Source organism: Odontesthes bonariensis, chromosome 18 (genome assembly GCF_027942865.1).
Source record: "Odontesthes bonariensis isolate fOdoBon6 chromosome 18, fOdoBon6.hap1, whole genome shotgun sequence".
Taxonomy (NCBI): domain Eukaryota; kingdom Metazoa; phylum Chordata; class Actinopteri; order Atheriniformes; family Atherinopsidae; genus Odontesthes; species Odontesthes bonariensis.
In genome coordinates, this window is record NC_134523.1 from 8,916,106 (window position 1) to 8,934,787 (window position 18,682).

Below are 18,682 nucleotides of genomic sequence, written 5' to 3' on the forward strand. Positions count from 1 at the left end.
AGGCAAATGCATCGTACATCCGGAGTTGCCTGGCGCAGTGAGTCAATTCGGAAGTCAGCTGCTTTTCCTTTGCTGTTTTACATTTTTTCTATTAACTCTTACCGCCCTCTTGCGGTCTGGAGGGAAACAGAGGACCACATACAGTCCACCTCAACCGTAGTCCTCTAATCATCCACAGGATGGCAGTAGAGGTGTTCCTGTGTGTCCTGTGCGCGCACGCGTGTGTGTGAAACAGAGAGAGAGAGAGAGAGAGAGAGAGAGAGAGAGAGAGAGAGACTGTATTGGGACCTCACAGTGCTCTATGATAGGTTACAGATGTGCTTCAAAGCCAACAGCGCACTTTGAATCCTGGAAATCACATGGTGTTTTCCTGCGCGCTACGTCTTAATTGGGGTACATGCGCCTTGACTAACCCGCACGCTGGTTGGCTGAAAGACTCTCATCCCATCGTGGTGAAACAAACTCACTGCTCTCCCGGTCGAGGAGGAGGAAGAGGAGGAACCGAGCGCGTCGCCTCTCCCTCATAACGCTTTCCTTTTGTGAAGTAAAAAGCTCTTTGACAATAGCCGGCGCTGACTGTAAAAAGGGGGGCTGTGGAGGAGGTGGACTAATAGTGCAGTGATGACGGGCAAATCTGTGAAAGACGTTGACAGATACCAAACGGTCCTCAACTCTTTGCTTGCGCTGGAGGAGAACAAATTCTGCGCTGACTGCGAATCTAAAGGTGGGTGATTGTCTGCATTGTGTTTCCCTGTTCGATCCCGCAAACACCCAGTCTTTGAGTCGCCCTTCCCGGTCATTTACTACGCTGGAAGATGCGGTGTTGCACACACCAGCCCTCGACCACTGGCGATGTAGGTTATGTAGGGGCCACATCCTCACAATGCAGAAGCGTGGCATGCAGTTACATCATATCAAGATAACTCAAGTACAGTGATGTCCATAAATACCTCGCGGCGACAAGACGGGGATTCTTACAGGATGGCCTCTCTTTCAAGAGGTTTTTTTTTATTATTCCCCTCCTTTTGGCTCCTTCATCCCCTGTTTGGAAACTGTAGCAGAGGCAGACAGATGAAGACACCTGTGCTGACTTTGAGTCGCCCCCGGACAGCTTGTTCCTGAAGGCTGAGCGCATGCAGGGACATCTATCTTACATTACAATGGCTCTAAACTGCACTCCCAATGTGAGGCTGTTATTCTCAGATTACTTGGGGAGCAATTACAATTATGTGGTTTGACTGGCCAACATGCTATCAGGTTGGAACACTTTACTGTTCCTAATTGTCCTATTCTGGGTCATTGTATTTATCACCACCGGTCTGACTCCAGGTTTGTGTGTTGATATGTGTTCGACCCTCATTGTCACACAAGCATCAAGTGGGCCATGAACGTGTCATCCAGTGGCGGCTGCTGACTTTTAAAACAGGGGAAGCCCATATTACGCGTTCAGGGTTGTAGTGGCTCGTGCCATCCCAAAGCAGAAGATAGCAAAGTTAAAAAGAATTAGTTATAACATAGCTGTGTCTAGTATGACAAGTATGCCCAGCAAATACACAGAAAGAAGGTATAGACTTTGAAAATTCACACAGCAAGGCCAAAATCAAGTATGATGGAATCTAAGGCCTGTAAATGGCTGGATCAGAATCTGTGGAGCATTTTTCCCTGTCATAATGAATACTTAGAGTTTGATGGTGGTGGTAAGTATTCTTAAAAAAGGTAACATTTGTGAATGGGCAGCATGAATTCTGGAAAGAAACAACTAAAAGTATTACAGCACTTTCACAGACAGCCAGTCTCTTTCGTATCCGCTTTGGGACTGAAGTTCCAGCGTGCTTCTCCCCGCTTAAAAATTCGGCTGCCACAGAATCTCTCATGATGGACAAACACTAACTCCAATCATCACGACACAGCCCCTCATATTGACACGCCCAAGTCTAATCTACCCCCAGAGACGCCGAGCAGCCTCGGAAGTGATGAGTTTTTGTCGATTTAGCCAATGATGACCTAGAATTGTAGAAAAAACTTGACTCTCCCGCCCCCTCCTGAAGCCGGGCAGCCCTCGGCTCGGAAGCCTGGCTGTTAGTGGCGGCTTCATAACATGATTTTCTCAGTGAACGGCGGCGATTTCAGAAGAAATCACTTCATTAAGCTACAGGACAACATGTTGTAGTTATGAAAGTAAATGCAGTATTGGGCATATCTTGTGTTTTGTGAATAACTGTTTTTTCGTCAATTTAACATTGAAGATGTAGCAATTTCGCCAGAGAATGGGAGAGGCTGTCCGGCTTCCCGTGTTGTCTCTGAATAGCCGCGGCTGGTGTCATCAGCTGTTTTTGCTGAACCTGTTTTGCCACACTGGTGGGTAAACACTGCTGTTTTGGTCACAAACACACTGAGCTTAAAAGTCTTATCATCTGTATCTGTCTTGTCTGTTTGTTGTTGTTTTTTTGGGTTTTTTTTTCATGTGTAACAAGCTGTCAGTGGGTTTTAGTGGGAAACACTTCCTGCAGCAGGCGCTGCCTAAAGGGGACTGGCAGGCAAACAACAGCCCACTTTAAAAATCCTCCTACATACGTAATGGTCGGTACCAGCACGTGAAGACAAACAGGGAGGTGTTGCAGACAAACACATAGCTTTTTTGGGGCACTAGTTAACCTTTGTGTCAGTGCACTCGTTGGACATTTAGTCGAAGGCCGTAATTATCCTCGTGTTCTCTCTGTTTACTTCCTCATCCCCCGCCTGCCTCAGCTTTCCCAAACGCAGGTAAAAATGATCTGATGCCAGCGGCCCCGAATAGTTCAGTGCGGGGACAAATGAATAGCTGTTCTGTGGACACGCAGCCTCGTGTCATACAGAATAACAGGGGGATTGTTGTGGTCTAAGATTAACCTACAAAGAAAAGTCTAAGCTTGATAAAATTCTAAAACCCATTTGTTTGAGTCTCTAATGAGCCATACAACTCCTTTTAAACCCTGTCGATAATCTGGGGTGAAGCATGCAACTATAAGAGACTCTGGTTCTAGTTGTAATAGAAAATCTCCCATACTATATGTACATCATCTTTAGTATGGGTTGTTGTTTTTATAAGGCTTTTAAATTAATCTTTAAAACAAGGGTACAAGTCTTATACTGGCAGTAGTGTGCAAAAGTCTTATTTCTGAGAGTCTTTTCAAAGTTTTCCTGGAGACATTGGCTGCTTTTTCACCCGTTTTCTGTCCATTCCTCGCACCCGACCATTTTCAGAGAAACGTGGTTAATGTTTATTTGTTTGTGAAGCCACTTAACACTGACCTATGAATCACCCCAGCACATAAAGCACAAACAAACTGAATGGATGAGCCGGTGTGCTGTGTCTACCCCTCACAGACAACTTGGCAAATGACCTATTTTAAACCTCGTCTTTAAAGCACTTTGTTACTAACAGCCTGTTGCGAAGGCAAATAAATTGCTCTCATTCACTTTAATGCATTGACAGTCATAGAGGAATATTTTTGGTCCAAGATCATTTCCAAAAGAGCTTTGGTTATTAAGAAAGAAGTTCAGGTGCCCGTTGTTCGGGCACTTGTGATTCACTTTAGATGTAACACATCATCAGTGTTGTTCAGTTCCATAAAACACTCATTGATACACGATGAAGGGAAAGATTGTTTGATAAAAATCTAGCTGTATTTATGTATTTATGTTTGTTGGGGGGCCATATGAAGACCAGTTTTGTAACTGAAATCCAGCTAATTTCATCTGATGCACGTCTGACTGTTGTCTTATCAAGTATGAGCCAATAAAAAGTTAAAGTGAGACAATGACCTCGAGGACATTATATGAATATTATCATTTCATGATGAAATAATCATCATGAGTTAGGCATTACATAAGTAAGTGATCGATACTCTTTGATTCACTTCTCTGCCGAACGTAGACAACGGCAGAGTTTGTTCTTTGAAAAGAAGACACGGGACCTCCGAGTTTGAGTTGACTTTAAATCGGAGAACGTCACCTGATCACGATGGGTGATGAAGTGCATAATACAAGGTTTTGTTCCCTCTCATATTGCCTTTGGATGATCTTTTAAAGAAAATACCAAAATTTAACTGACGCAGATGATGATGCACTTAAGGCAAAGTCAGTTCAAGAGTTCAGTTCATGCTGGGATCAAATCTCGCAGCTTAGCCGAACACTTGATTGCTTTAAGACTTGATTACATTTTAAAAAAGCGAGCCTAAGATGAATGTTAACGCGTGCATCGCATCCTTATAATTGACTTCAGGGAATGTGGAAAGACAAGGGCTATCTATTTAGGGCTGACAAATACGCTTCAGTTTTGCTTATATTTGAAGCCAACTTTTATTTCTTTTCCTCACATACTTAAACTCAGGAAGTGTGGTCATGTGTTGCCTTTTATATTGCCGTGACTGGTCACCATCAGTGGCAGATTGGTCTAATTAGGCTGCAGATGAGATTAGGAGTTTAGGGGGAAAAATAGAATCCCCTTCACACACACACACTCACACGCACAACCATGAAAAGGATGCAGAAACCCTGATTTGAAATGTGTTAGAATTTTCCTTCATTAATTAGGGACGTGTTACTACAAACTGATTTTCTGTTCCGTAGCTGTTACTCAAAAACACAATCTGGCTCCATGCATTCACAAATGAATCTTATGTCCCGCTTTTTCATATAAAAAAAAGCGTGAAGGAATAGACCGACGCTTGGATCTCGGTCGCCTACAGATGTTTTACCTCGTCGCTGAGCAGCACGTTTTCCCAGCCACACACGTGCGCTCGCATTCACAGGTCCACGTTCCTGCCTCCACTCAGGCTTTCAGCCAAATGGCTCGCCATGATGTTTGGCCTAATCTTGTTTGCGTTGACATAGTGCGCCGTGCGTTTATCACCTGCCTCCCTTGTGGGTGACTGAAGAGGAAGTGGTGTGATTCATGGAGCCAAGAATATGTTTGCACCAGCATATGAAAGAAAACACTCAAAGCCAGCAGTCTCCACATCTAGCCTCGCTGTACGGCTGCCACAGCCATGAAACCGCGTCTCTGTTTCCTCGCCGCAGTTGTGCTGCTGTGCTTCGCAACTTCCCGTCTCCTTCACAACCTCCGTTCTGCCCCCCATTTTCTATTGTTTGTTCTTCCAACCACTTCCTCACAAAGTGACACTGCTACTGTAAACCTTCAATACTGCCAGGAAACTCGATGGAGTGGAAGAGCCTGAGGCAGGTGTGTAATGTTGTACACACTTCCACCTCTGGCTTCAGTCTCCAGGTCCCATCTGTGGGTACGTCTCCTTGTGTGCGTTTGTGTGAGCTTGCATCAAAGCGCACTTTTTTTTTTTTTATTGTCTCCCTTGTGCTCGTGTTTACGCACATACTGGGCACCGGTTGCCGTGGAGATATCACCTGGCTATGTCATGCTTTCTCCCTCTACTGTAACCTCTCGGCGCCCCTCCTTTCACGCTCTTTAACGTTATCCAATCAGACGCCAGCAGGAATTTCCATTTAAACTAGACTTTGATTGGCTGTTTGTGTACCCTGCTAACTAGTGTTCAGAGTCTCACAGTACCATTGAGAGGCTGGCACAGTGGGAGGCTTCACACGGTGTTAACTCTCTAATACATTGGCATGCTCAGACAAACCTGCTAAAGGGCTGTGAGCAAAATAAGCTGCTGATTCCCCCTTTAACACCAACGATTCTCCCATTAAAGGTGAAGTTTCTGCATTACTATTACTGGACTCTTGCATATTGATCCTACTCTTTTGATTAAGCACACAATACTAAATACCTAAGCATGATTTGGAGCAGCATACGCTGCCATCCAGACAATAGTTGGGTTTAATCAAGTCTGTTTGAGGCTTGATTAAAGTTACGCACCAGAAAAGGTTGATGAAAGTGGTCAGTTTTGTCTGTATGTGACTTTATGCTCTGGTGTGTTTAAGTGGATACAGAAATGTATCCACTGAAAACAGTTTTGAACCACTGTTTTAAGCTAACATACAGTGTTTAGGACTGTGGGAGGAAGCCACGGGGGACCCAGTGGGCACAGGGAGAACATGGAAACTCCAAACAAAAAAGGCCACAGCTGAGATTTCAAATCAGGAACCTTCTTGTTATAACATAGCTGCAACAGTGCAAACCACCACATCACCATGCAACCCGATCCTAACCCTAAAGAGTTTAGTCAGTCCATTTGCTTATACCTTAAAGTTATTAAAGGTACATTAATGTGGTCTCGGTTGTCATTGATCAGTTTGTACCTTTAAAATTAAACTATCTACACATCTACAATGAATTTGCTTTTTCTGCCTTGAACACAACATTAACCAAATACCAATCTCCTTCACTGTCTCCATATTCAATGTTTACACCCTGCAAATCCTGATATGTATATAGCCCGAGTTTGCTGGTGTCCCCACCGGTGGAATCTTTGGGTAAAAGGCATAGTGCACAAGCGAGTGTGGGAACTTCTATGTCTTTAACAGCGTGGGTTGTCTAACTGCAGCCCGAGGTTAAAAAGATGATTTTCTGCCTAATGCGGGTCACAAAGAACAAGTTACGACAGAGCTGATGTTATAAATGACCTGTTGTCTCCACTTGAACAGAATAAGCATGGTCAAAACTTGCTGACACAAAATGGGAGTTACTTTGGGGTTTTCCTTGAAGTTTTGTTTCTGGTTAGCGACCACTACAGTTTATTGCCGCCTAATACAGCCTACACCACCACTTGCTCGTTAGTTGGTGTCAAACCAGGTATTAAAATTGAGCTGGAAACGCTTTTTTTTTCATGTAGCAGCTTTTTAAAAGTTTCCTTCAAGTTCGCTCCACAATTGGATGATACACAGTCATTGTCAGTCACAGGGACGACCCTCTCTATTTCTGCTAAACCAATTCTTGGTTTTCCAGTTGAAGAGTTTGGGGGTTTTGCTGGTCTGAGGCCCATCACCCACTGTGGATATTTGGCCCATTATGACACTACATACAACAAAACGGGTGGCAATATAATATAAGATAAAAAGAGTGATGATTAAAAACAGCAAACTTTTTTTTAAACTGAACATTGAAAACAAATAAGAGGTCATGCATCACATGCCACTGAACCAGTTCTTTTTAAACGAGTTGCTGCTATCAAATACAGAATGGTGGGGGTGTGTGTAAGTAAATTATCAATAAGGGTCCATCTGCCTCGCTTAGACTGGGACTGGGTCACTGGGTGGCTTCAGGGTTTCTGGACTGGTTTTAGTGCTGAGGGGGGCTAAAGGATGGCACAAGCGTGTTCTTGAGTGTGTGTGTTTGGATGGTGGTGGAAGAAGGGCGTAGCATCCACTGATGGCTGAGGCTCTATGGGATTAACTCGGTGCTTGCAGAGAGCACCATTTATCCTTGCGGGATATAGGCTAATGAGCCGTGTGCACCTGCTCATTGCACAAGTGTGTGTCGGTGGGCGTGCGCACGTGCACATGTGTTTGTGTAACGTGTGAGTTATGCCCATTGGTCTGTGTCGAAAAGCACCCACAGAAATCCATCCATCCATTTTCTATACCTGCTTAATCCGTCGGTCGGGTCGCGGGGGGCTGGAGCCTATCCCAGCGGTCATTGGGCGAAAGGCGGGTTACACCCAGGACAGGTCGCCAGTCCATCACAGGGCCACACAGAGACAACCACACACACACTCACACCCACTCCTTGGGACAATTTTAGAGACACCGATTAACCTAACATGCATGTTTTAGGACAGTGGGAGGAAGCCAGAGTACCCGGAGAGAACCCCACAGAAATATAGATGTTAGGAAAAAAGAAAAAGAAAAATCTGCATGTATTAACCTTTGATTCTCCGTTTTTTTTAATAGAGGCCCGATAAGGATCAGGGGAATAAGAATTTAGACTGCTCAGAAGAATTGAAATACCAATAAAAGTTCATTTAAAATCTGTTGCCTCCCGCTAATCGTCATGGCCTTGTTTATACATCCCAGCAGGTCATCAAACAGCTAAAGTCCAACATTTGATGACTTTAAAAGCTCTCTCCACCCTTGATGTGCTTCAGTTTGCATGTTTGACAAACACAACCACTGGCCTGTTTTTTTGCCAGGCTGTTTCATCAATCACCTAAGCAGACACGCTTCTTTTGGGTACTTTGCCCTATAGATTGTGAATGGGTTTATTAGTCATACCTCAGTTTTATTTGTTTTGTGTTTTTTTTATGAAACATGAAAGCGTTGGTATTTGTTCTTTGACAACAAACAGAAAAAACGCAGTTCATTCGTCTCTCTCGACCAACAGAGGAAAATTTTGCACCGCAGTGCGAAGTGTTTGTTCAGTCTTTCCCTCCTACTCTCTTCCTCTCTTCCAGCTCTAACTGTTTAAAGTACGAGGAGGTGTGAGCAGTTGCTGGACGGACATACTCTATAACCGGTTCTTCTTACACAAGTGCTGCATTGATTAAAACCAAAAAAAGATTCACTTAAGTTGTCTTCTTACATCCTCTTTTGACCCATCAGACAAGCAGTCACACATCTAAACAACAGGACTCCAAATACTATATGGCGTGGTATGAAAAAAATATCTCTGGAGTCGTATTAACAGCTTAGTGCATCGGTGTCTTAGCTGGCTAACATGCTCACATTGGTATATGGTTCAATGTAGAGGTTGAACTGTCACTGTTCAAGTCACAAAAGGCAGAACCCTCTGGGAAGTCGTCCATAGAGGTCAATTAGAAAAGGGCGAGCACTATTAGAAAAATACTAAACAAGTGACTGGGTTAAGGATTCCTGCTTACCGTGTGCAAAAATCAACAAATAAGAACAACAAAGTATTCTGATCCAATCGGTTCACAGACCTAAAGCCTAAACAAAGCAAGCAAAGGACACCAATTGGTCCAAACTTTTATTTTTTTGGGTCCAAACAGATAGTTTGGAGGCTAGAAAAAAATGATAATCTGGTTCAGATTTCATAAACGTTATAGCTTTCAGTGGTCAGAAATTTCAGAAGGAATGCCACCTTTTGTGAGCAAACTGAATACAGTGCTTCACTGTGTGTAATCTCCATCCCTGTTCGCATCATTTGGTGGATGTAGGGGGGTGGTCCTGTTGGGCATTAGACTAGTTACTAGTTGTGAAGTCATATCAGTAAGATGTACGTGTGTCAACCTCATAGTGTTGGAAAAGTAAAGTTGGTAGGTGAATTCAAGAGAGCCGTTTCCACAACACGCACTGCAGCTCTGAAATCAGCCAGAGGAAGGACTGCATGTAAGAACACAAATGCACAAATTCGAAGGACCGGACTTTGTATGGACTTCACAAATTCACACAGTACTGCCACATAGAACAAAGTCCTGTGAAAAAGTCTACAGTTCTCAATGTGCTGTAAACAAATTCTTGTGATTTTGACAGCATATCTCCTCCCAATGCACACTGTTGATCCCGTTTTTGAGTTCCTCCCACTTTTCAGTCTGGCTCAAAGCAGCTGACCAACAGATCAACATTTCTATGCCTGGAGCCATGTTGTTAATCTGCCCACCACCCAAAAGAAAAGAGCAACTGCATCGGCAGAGAAAAATAATAGAAAAGGAGGAATGTAACTGTCTGAGAAAGATATGGACAGACAAGGGAGTGGAGGGAGGAGACAGCAGTGGTGAATCAGAAAGATAAGAGATTGCGGGCAGGACACAGGAGGGGGGCTTTGGGATAAGGATGATGAAGGATGAACTAACGCCTGTGTTCAGGGAGTTCAGTACAACAGACAGTCTCTCTCTCCATTTCCCTGTGTCAGTGGCAGTGTTTGCAGCGCTTAAGCAGGCTTTGCAGAGTAATCTACTATTATTAGCCGGTGTGACAGCTAATGCTGCAGCTAGACGGTCAGGGTGACAGACGAACGCTCTCTGTCCGATGACCCCGGGCTTTACATTTAACGGTTTTGTCTCCGTTATGATATCAGCATTTCTTTTTGTTTCTCTGTCTATTTTTCTGCTGTTCAGAAAAGAGGAGCCCCCAAATGACCACATAAAACAAAATCCCACCCAGTTCAGTGATTGCCTCTTAAGAATGCAAACAGAATTCTATCCTTTCTGCATCCACGTCTCAGGATGCAAGCAGGACAAGAGTCTATTCCTTGGCTCTGCAGCCAGACACAGTGTCTCCGCAGCTGCCACAAAGAAAAAAGGTTTTGCATGTTTTTCCTCTCTGAAAATCAGCTTCCCCTATTCATTTGCATAGAATGCCCTTTTCTTACATACTGCACAGTGAATCCAGCTAACAAGAGAAAGTATCAATTCAAAAGCTGTTCTTCCACCTAGTGGCGTATAGGCCACAGTGCATGACAGCGATTTGTGGACACTACAGAGGAGAAGAAAATTACAAGTATTCTCTTTGAAGCTGAATGTTCTCCCTGAAGATGCCGGTTGCATAATTTTAACTGGGGGAAAAAAAAAATAGCCTGAGTGTTGCTCTTACTTCCGTGCTCTCTGATTTGCATGTTCAATAAATGACGTGACAGCTTTGTACTTAGAGGGAAGAGACTACATGAAACCTGAAATATACTGTATGCAGCACTGAGAGGTTCACACAAACATCACATGGATCCATTTAGATACATATGGCGGTAAGATGGACAAAATGGCCTGTTAAGATAACATTGCTCCCACACACAGGCTCATGACCAAATGAGTAATCATCCCTGCAGGTATCCAGGCTCTGAGTGTGTGTGATTGCTTGTCTATGTGTGTGTGTGCGTAATTTTATACTCCCCCTCTCTCCTCTCAGTCTGTTATGTAGGCTAACTCTTGTATTGGATCCTATTATGTGTCAGGACACTGCATGACTTACACAAGATTAGATGTGCTCCCTGCTGAATTCAAATTCATAATTGAGGTTCCAGGCTTGTCTCTATTATTGCACTAGAATTAATCAGAGTTTTTCCCATCATTCTCCTCCTCACTTAGTTGTCAGGCCCATGTAATCTGCCTTTCTGTTATACCACCAGATAGATTCATTACCTCCTTTCATTGTCCCTCTGTGCAGAGTCTTCTCTCTAAATGTCACATGCTTCCTTCTTCTGTCTCTCCTAGGTCCAAGATGGGCATCCTGGAATTTGGGCATCTTCATTTGTATCCGTTGTGCGGGTATTCATCGAAACCTGGGGGTCCACATTTCCAAGGTCAAGTCCGTCAACCTGGATCAGTGGACACAGGAGCAGGTCCAGGTCAGAGGTCAAACAAAAGCCATCCAACAGCTGCCAAGAGCAGATTTCCAGTGTGGGGTTCGAAGTTTTGGAGATGAATGGAATATTTTCAAATGGTGGTTTTATGGGAGTTTTATGTCTGGATGCTCAGGAATCATTATTCCTTGCACTGGTCACTGAACAAATTGAAAAAGCGTGTGGATATGCGCACATTGACGTTTTTATTTATTACTCAAGTAGGGCCTGAATGATGGCATTTTTGCAGCCACCAATTCACGCATGTCAGAAAATGTATTTGATGTAGCGATACCAATTTATAGAACAATATTGTTACCAATCATGTCAGCTGTCCATCTCCCCATCTTTTTCGTATGCTAAGCTAAGCAGCAGCTAGCTTTGTCATCATACTTTCTCACTGAGAGAGCTTGTTGTCATAGCATTTTTTTGTTGCATCCCTAATCACAAATAGAGAGCAGGTATAATTTCTGCCCTCGAATTAAAAAAAAAACAAACTCCTAGATATTTCCAGTTCACTCATTACCTGAGTGATCGTTGAATATCATAGCTTTCACCAGACTAGTATCCTTTTTGCTTAGCATGGCCTGAACATATGCCCGGCTCAATTGTATTTTATCATAAACCTTCACTCACTATTAGCTTCTATTATGTCCTTTCAGAGCCTCTATTTATAAAGTTATTTGAGAGGCGGTGGGGTAGATGGGGTCAGGATAGAGGAAGACAGACCCATGGCATGAAACCCTTTTTGGTATTATACCTCTGATATTGATTTCCAAATGTTCGGTCGCATGAGCTTGCTGTTTGAACTTGTTTTGTTTCTTGTTGGTGACCCTAGAGTGTTCAGGAGATGGGAAATGCCAAGGCCAGACGTCTCTACGAGGCTTTTTTACCTGAATGCTTCCAGCGCCCCGAGACAGACCAGTCTGCAGAGATGTTTATTCGGGACAAGTATGATAAGAAGAAGTACATGGATAAGGTCATAGACATCCAAATGCTCAGGGTGAGTCTTACACGCAGATTACAGAAAGAATAGGTTTTTGCTTGTGTCTTTTGGCTGAAGATCAGCCAAAAAGAAAAGACTCAACAAACAAAACCATGTGTTTTCTCCTAACAGAAAGAGAAGAGTTGTGACAACATCCCCAAGGAGCCTGTAGTATTTGAGAAGATGAAATTGGTATATACATCTTTCCATGTTTATATTCAGTATATCAAAGATTTGACTTAGTAGAATCGACATCATTTTGTACTTTATTCGCCACACTATAAACATTTACCTGCATGCAGCATAAGTGAGTGCAACACTGAGCTAGATTACTGGATGAGGAGGGACGAAGGAGGAGATGTGTCTGTCATCGTGGTGAAGGTGACATACTTATTACTGCATCAGTTTTCAGCCAGCAAAGAAAAACAGGGTGTGACTCTGCTGTTCTGACTCGAGTAGAGAAAGTCATTACACTGCCACCTGGGAGCCTGAAAGGGGAAAAAGAAAAAAGGATTTCTTAATGCAAGCCCATTTGTCAATGGAGAAATGTTGCATTAATTGTATTGATTTTCTCAGAAAAAAGACATCAGCCCGAAGACAAATTTCCAGTCCCTCACAGACCTGCTTGGACTAGGTATTGTACTTCTTGAATTTACACGGATGCATTAACACTCATTTACCTTGTAATGCCATTACTAGTACTTACAATGAGTGCTGGGCTAGCATAGCCACAATGCATAAATTGATTTAGATTACATGGCATAGTGAGAAATGCTCTATGAGCCAGGATGCTGTTGTGTCACACAGAACTGCTTTTGTGTTGCTTGTCTGCACCCCCAAAAAAAAAGAGAAACACCAAACATCCACGTCATGGTTTATGATTTGAGATTCAGCTTGATAGATTGATTCCAACGGGGTTGATTGATACCACAAAAAGTTCTAACCATTATCGTTCTTCCATCTACCCTCCATTAGATGCTCCTTCTCCAAGTCCTGTGGTATCTAATGGTGGAGGATGTGTCCGAGACAGGAATGAGAGCCCAGTGGTGTCTAATCCAGCTCTGGCACACTCTGCCCTGGATCTCTTCAGCTCCCTCCCCGCCCCCTCTTCTGCTTCCTGTACAAAAACCACGGTAGAGAATAGCACACTCTACATACCGCATGCTGTCAGTCTGTTGTATACAAACCCTTTATAGAATCCTCTCTGGATAACTAAACACTATGTATGTGCAGATATACTGGCATATCATTGATATCAGCCAATTAATTTTGCTCTGAAAAAAAATCATTGGGGTTTGCCGTGTCAAACGGAAATACTTGTTTTCTATGGCGCATGTTTCATTTTATGTCTGGCATTAAAGGTGAAATAACTGACAAAAATGGTCTGTATTGGCTATCGGCCAAATTATTATTTTTAAAATGAACTTTTGATGTCGGCCCAGAATTTCACAATCAGTCCATCCTCACTGAAAGCATCAGATGTTAACAGCACTCCCAAAGGTAGATTAAAATAATCCAGTCAAACAAATAAAGAAAAATAAACATTTTAAGTAACTATTCATCAATCCCGCTTTAATGAGTTTCAGCCCGTTCGACCACCAACATGTTTTAGAGATTGGATGATGGCTTTATGCTGGAATAAAGAGTTCTGCTGGATATATCTGCCAACCAAACATTTTTCCAGGAGCATTGTGGCTCGTCCACATGATCTTTGGCAAACTAGAGATGGGCAAAAATGTTACCTTTGAGAGCAGTGGCGTTCTCCCAGCAGCACACCGCTGTTGTTCAGCCTTTCTTCTAATGGTGAACTAATGAACATTAACATGAAACAAGGCCGTTGCTTTAAAATGGCCCCTTTTTCCATCCCAATGAGAATAAACAGGTGTTTTTCTAAAGTCCTTTGAAAGCTCCTGCCATGCGCGGTTATCATGCCACTGATTTAAAACACCTGACTGTAATTTCACCTTCAAATTATCTCCACTGTTAGAGCTTCACATATTTTTGACACTTTCAGATATGCGCCATACCATATCTTACTAGTTTGTTTAGCAGAACTGGATACTCATTTATCTACTTTTAGGGCTTTTATTAACAAATCTTATGACGTTTATGCACATTTACAGAAAGTTCTTGTATGTGCCTCTCCATTCTCCCCGCCACCCTGCAGCCTGTTTCCAGCTCCATGCCTCAGAGCAGAGTGACTGCCTCAGTGCCTGAAAACCTCAGCTTGTTTCTGGATCCGAAACCCAAATCATGGGACGGCACAGTCAAGAAACTGTCCAAGGATTCTATTCTTTCCTTGTACGCCTCCACCCCCTCAGTGCATGCCAGCAGCATGGCTGCACATGGTGAGAAAAAACACAGATTTCTCCCAGAAACTATCTAAAGATATTCACATGATGGTGGTCTCTATGTAATTAGTGATTATTTATCGCCAAAATTATTTCTGTGCTTCTTTCCAACAGGCTTGTACATGAACCAGATGGGATACCCGACACATCCATATGGGTCATACCATTCTTTAGCCCAGGTGGGTGGCATGGGAGGGGCAATGATGACATCACAAATGGCTATGATGGGACAACAGCAGAGCGGCATGATGGGGGTTCAACAGAACTGTGGCATGGGGCAGCAGAATGGCTTAATGGGTGCTCAGGGTGTCATAGCACAGCCTAGCGGTGTTGCGGCATCACCGTACATGTCAGGGATGACCCAGGGCATTATGGGACAGCAGCAAAGTGGACTGATGGTTCAGCAGCAGAATGGCATCATGGGACAGCAGCAAAGCGGGATGATGGGACACCAGCAGGTGGAAGGCTTGGCAACGTTACCCCACCAGCAAGTGTATGGCGTGCAGCAAACTCAGTGGAATGCTGCACAGGTGCGTGTGTGTTTGCTTTGGAGCATGTAGGTTTTGAGAGTAGTAAATGTGCTTCTCGTAACAAAGCGCTTTTTGTGCCTCTCAGATGACGCAGCACATGGCCGGCATGAATCTCTACAACACCAACAGCGTGATGGGATACGGCAGCCAGCCCATGGGTGGTTCAGCAACTCAAAGTTCAGCACACATGACAGCCCATGTCTGGAAATGATCTTATACATCCAAAAACGGAAAACCATCATCTCACAAAAGAGGGAAAGTCGTTGGATGAGACTATCCATGAAACATTTTCTGATGCAAGGGAGGAGGAGGAGACAGGTGTGAAGAAGATTTGAGAAACAACTACTACCTCTCTTTCTCACTCCTCTTGCTGTCTCATCTATAGTCATGCTCTGCAAATTTCCATGTTTGCCTTCAGGAAATTTTGGTACTTCAGCCCTGACAGTAGGTTACAGAAGCCACTGGTTGAACTCCATATGTCTCCTCTCTACCAGCCATGACGTAAGAGTGTGCGCACACATCTGCTGTCAGTAGGTGTCAAGTGGCTGCTTTGGTTTTGGAGAATTTTACTGTTTTCCATTCAGCACTGAGATTGAGCACCGATATTGGCCTAGCTTTAATAGTTTACGTGACTAACTACTAGAATGTATTGAAACAAGGCTAAATATGCCTTGTTAAAGGCTAAGTAGGTTTCCTTTTTGCAAAGCATGTGCTAACTATGTCTTTAAGCTCATGTTTGCTCAAAAGAAGTTTCTACATTTTAGCAGAAACCATATTTGAAGGAGCAAATACATCTTTACAGCGGTTTAGAGATTGTTGCTCAGGTGATTTTGAGTAAATCATTTGAGCAGATGTAAGAGGAGCTGCTGCTGTTTATGTACACACAAACTAATGTAAGCTAGGCTAATAGTCCCTTTGCAGTTGCGAGCAAAAGTTAGGGCAAGATTTTTGTTACTGTGTGAAGTGAAAATTTTACCAAAGCGGTAAACTTACTTCCAAAAGGCAAAAAAAGTTCAAAATGACACATTACTTTGATATTTTAAACATTTTTTTATTTCTTTTTTTTTCCAAATCTCAATCGTGTTCTCAGTGACGAATTATAGGTCATGACAAAAATCACTAAGTGAAACGTTCAGTTTGCACCTCTTGGTGGTAATCCATTGTGCATTTTGAGTTGTGTTTGGGATCGTTAATCTGATGCAAAGAGAGTCCTCGTGCATGATTTATCCACCCCTGTCCTGTACAGATGGAGGTGATGCTTTCACAAAATTCTACACCCTTTTTTTTGCCAATTAACCTTTGCTCATTGTGGCCCTTTGCCTGTCCACAGGCCACCGAATGCATCAGGCTTGTTTAGATATTGATCTATAAACTTAAATCACTATATATTGGGGTGAAGGCACTGTACATTGATTAGGACTCTCAGACAAATGATAGTGCATGTCGTTGCCTCCCCCAACGATAACGGTGAACAAAGCATTACCCGATCAGACTGATTAAGGTGTTCGACCTTTTCAAAAGTTCTCAGAGAGTCTATATCTCAAACTGGAATGGTGATTGTCACCTTTTTTCTTCTTTTTTTTTCACTCAAAAATTCTATTTAGAAAAAAAAAACGATACAAAGATCTTTTTTTGAATCTTGAAAAAACAATGTCTCATCTTTAACTTTATATTGGGATCAATTCATCTGTGAGTCTCTTGAGTTTTTAAAGTCACGGCAGTTTTTACTTTGGTGCCAAACACCTCCTTTTATGCAACACGCAGATGACTTAGGCATTAATATCTTCATCTGGTTCAACGTGAGACGGAACAATGGGTAAAAAAAACCTTTAAGTTTTCCTCCCTGTGCACAACACGTAAGTTCAAGAAATCCCTTTAAATGTGTTAATTATTTCCCAGATCTGCACTATATAGCAAGCTAGAACGTCAACAAAGTCTGCCTAAACAACCCGTATATATGATGTCTTCATCTCGAATTACAGAGGGCTTCATTTGAAATCAATAATCTCAACTTTTAAGTGTCCAAAAGTCCTAAACTGGATTTTGGGAGACCAAAGATCAACACTAGCTTTATTCAAACTGTACAGTATTCCAGTGTCCTTTCTTATATTGCCACTTAACTAGTGATTAGTAGAGAAAAATCAACACAGCAGTCCATTTGGAAATACCTGCTCCTACAGTTCACTGTGCTATTGCCTCAGCAAAGGTGGGACACTTAAGAAAATAAGAGAAAAAAAAAAGAAAAAATGCATGCATCGTCATCATGTAAGCGCTCGCACACCTCAAGTTAACAATCTACCTTGTACAATGGTGGCCTCAGATAATGTTGAATGTCTGTAAATGAGAGAAATTGGAGAGAGAGGTACAGATTCGTCATGTTTCAGATGCTTCCACTGAACTGCATGAAAAGAATGTTTATTTAGCTCTGATTGTATGTACTGTATGTTTAAGATTTCTGAATGTTTCTCTCTACTGTAAATGTCTGTGACCAAGACCAACAAAAAATGTCAGTGTGTGTGCGTCCTGAATGTGTTCATGATTGTGCTGGACCCATTTTGAGCACACTTGACTTATTTATTGCCGTGGTGTGCTGGTTTTCTTCCCTTTTTTTTTTTTTAGATATAATTATTTGACTTTGTAAAGCTTCGTGCACCCGTGCGTCTCTTGAATGTTCTGTGGTTGAAAACCTCCCGTTAGTTTTTTTTTGGTGAAACGTTTCATTCATCCGCGGTTTTGCTGGAACTGTCTTACCATCGAGTTAGGAGCAAACTGTGACCCGGCTGAAGCCTCTTCAGGCTTTTCAGGAGTGTTTGCAATTTGGCCAATCCACATTGTCAATTGAAAAGGGATTGTGCTTCCACAGTCTTTCACCTTTCAGTGTTTAGTTAACCTTCTCCATCCTGATTTCTACATTTGCCCTTTGGTATAAATGCATGGAGCCACTGATGTAAATAAACTCGGTCTTTCCACCTTTTTGTAAAACCACTTTGGGGTTAACCGCTGCCAATAAGTCGTCAGCCCAGCCTGCAGAACCCTCTTCTTTAGTCCTGTTTCTTTCAAATCTATCTAATATGGGGGCAGTTCAGGCAACGGTGTGACAGAAGCAGACGCCATTTCTGCCGAGAGCAATATTATCCAAAAAGAATGTCTTCTCTTCACTGTAACGGCAGATCTGTTAGAGAACAAAGAGTTGCTCCCGGAAAGGCAGTAAGATCCATCTTTATACAAGGCAAATATATTTAGGTCGCTTGCAATCAGTTCCTTTTTTTGTCTTGTATGTTTTCTGTGAAATGAAAGCAAATAAAGGAATGTATCTTTTTATGTACTCGTCAGTCAAGATATTGTGCTTTCTATTCTTTATCAGAATATCTCTGAATATTCTGTTTATAACTGGGGGTTAATCGACATGTTCTGTATATTAGCTTTGCGTTTACGACTTCAATGAACTTTTAACAATATAGATGTAACACATACTTGTCCCTATGGCAACAAAAAATAAATATTGATTAAATCGTACACATTGTTTTGATTTCAAATGCTAACCGTTGGTCTCTGCTGATGAAAATCTGCTGCCTATTCAGGTGGTTCTTAAGTCTGCTTAAGGCCTCCTCATCCAAACAAACGGTGG

General features: G+C 42.6%; 1 protein-coding gene across 1 annotated transcript; it reads left to right on the plus strand.

Moving 5' to 3' along the window:
- The first annotated feature begins 324 nt into the window (after positions 1-324).
- On the plus strand, positions 325-18,536 carry smap2 (small ArfGAP2). Its single transcript, XM_075450066.1, has 9 exons — positions 325-724; positions 11,061-11,194; positions 12,027-12,191; positions 12,306-12,365; positions 12,750-12,807; positions 13,149-13,306; positions 14,341-14,521; positions 14,639-15,054; positions 15,140-18,536. Exons 1-9 carry the CDS (start codon positions 622-624, stop codon positions 15,263-15,265), a joined length of 1,401 nt encoding a protein of 466 aa, XP_075306181.1. The 5' UTR covers positions 325-621; the 3' UTR covers positions 15,266-18,536.
- Positions 18,537-18,682: the final 146 nt, after the last annotated feature.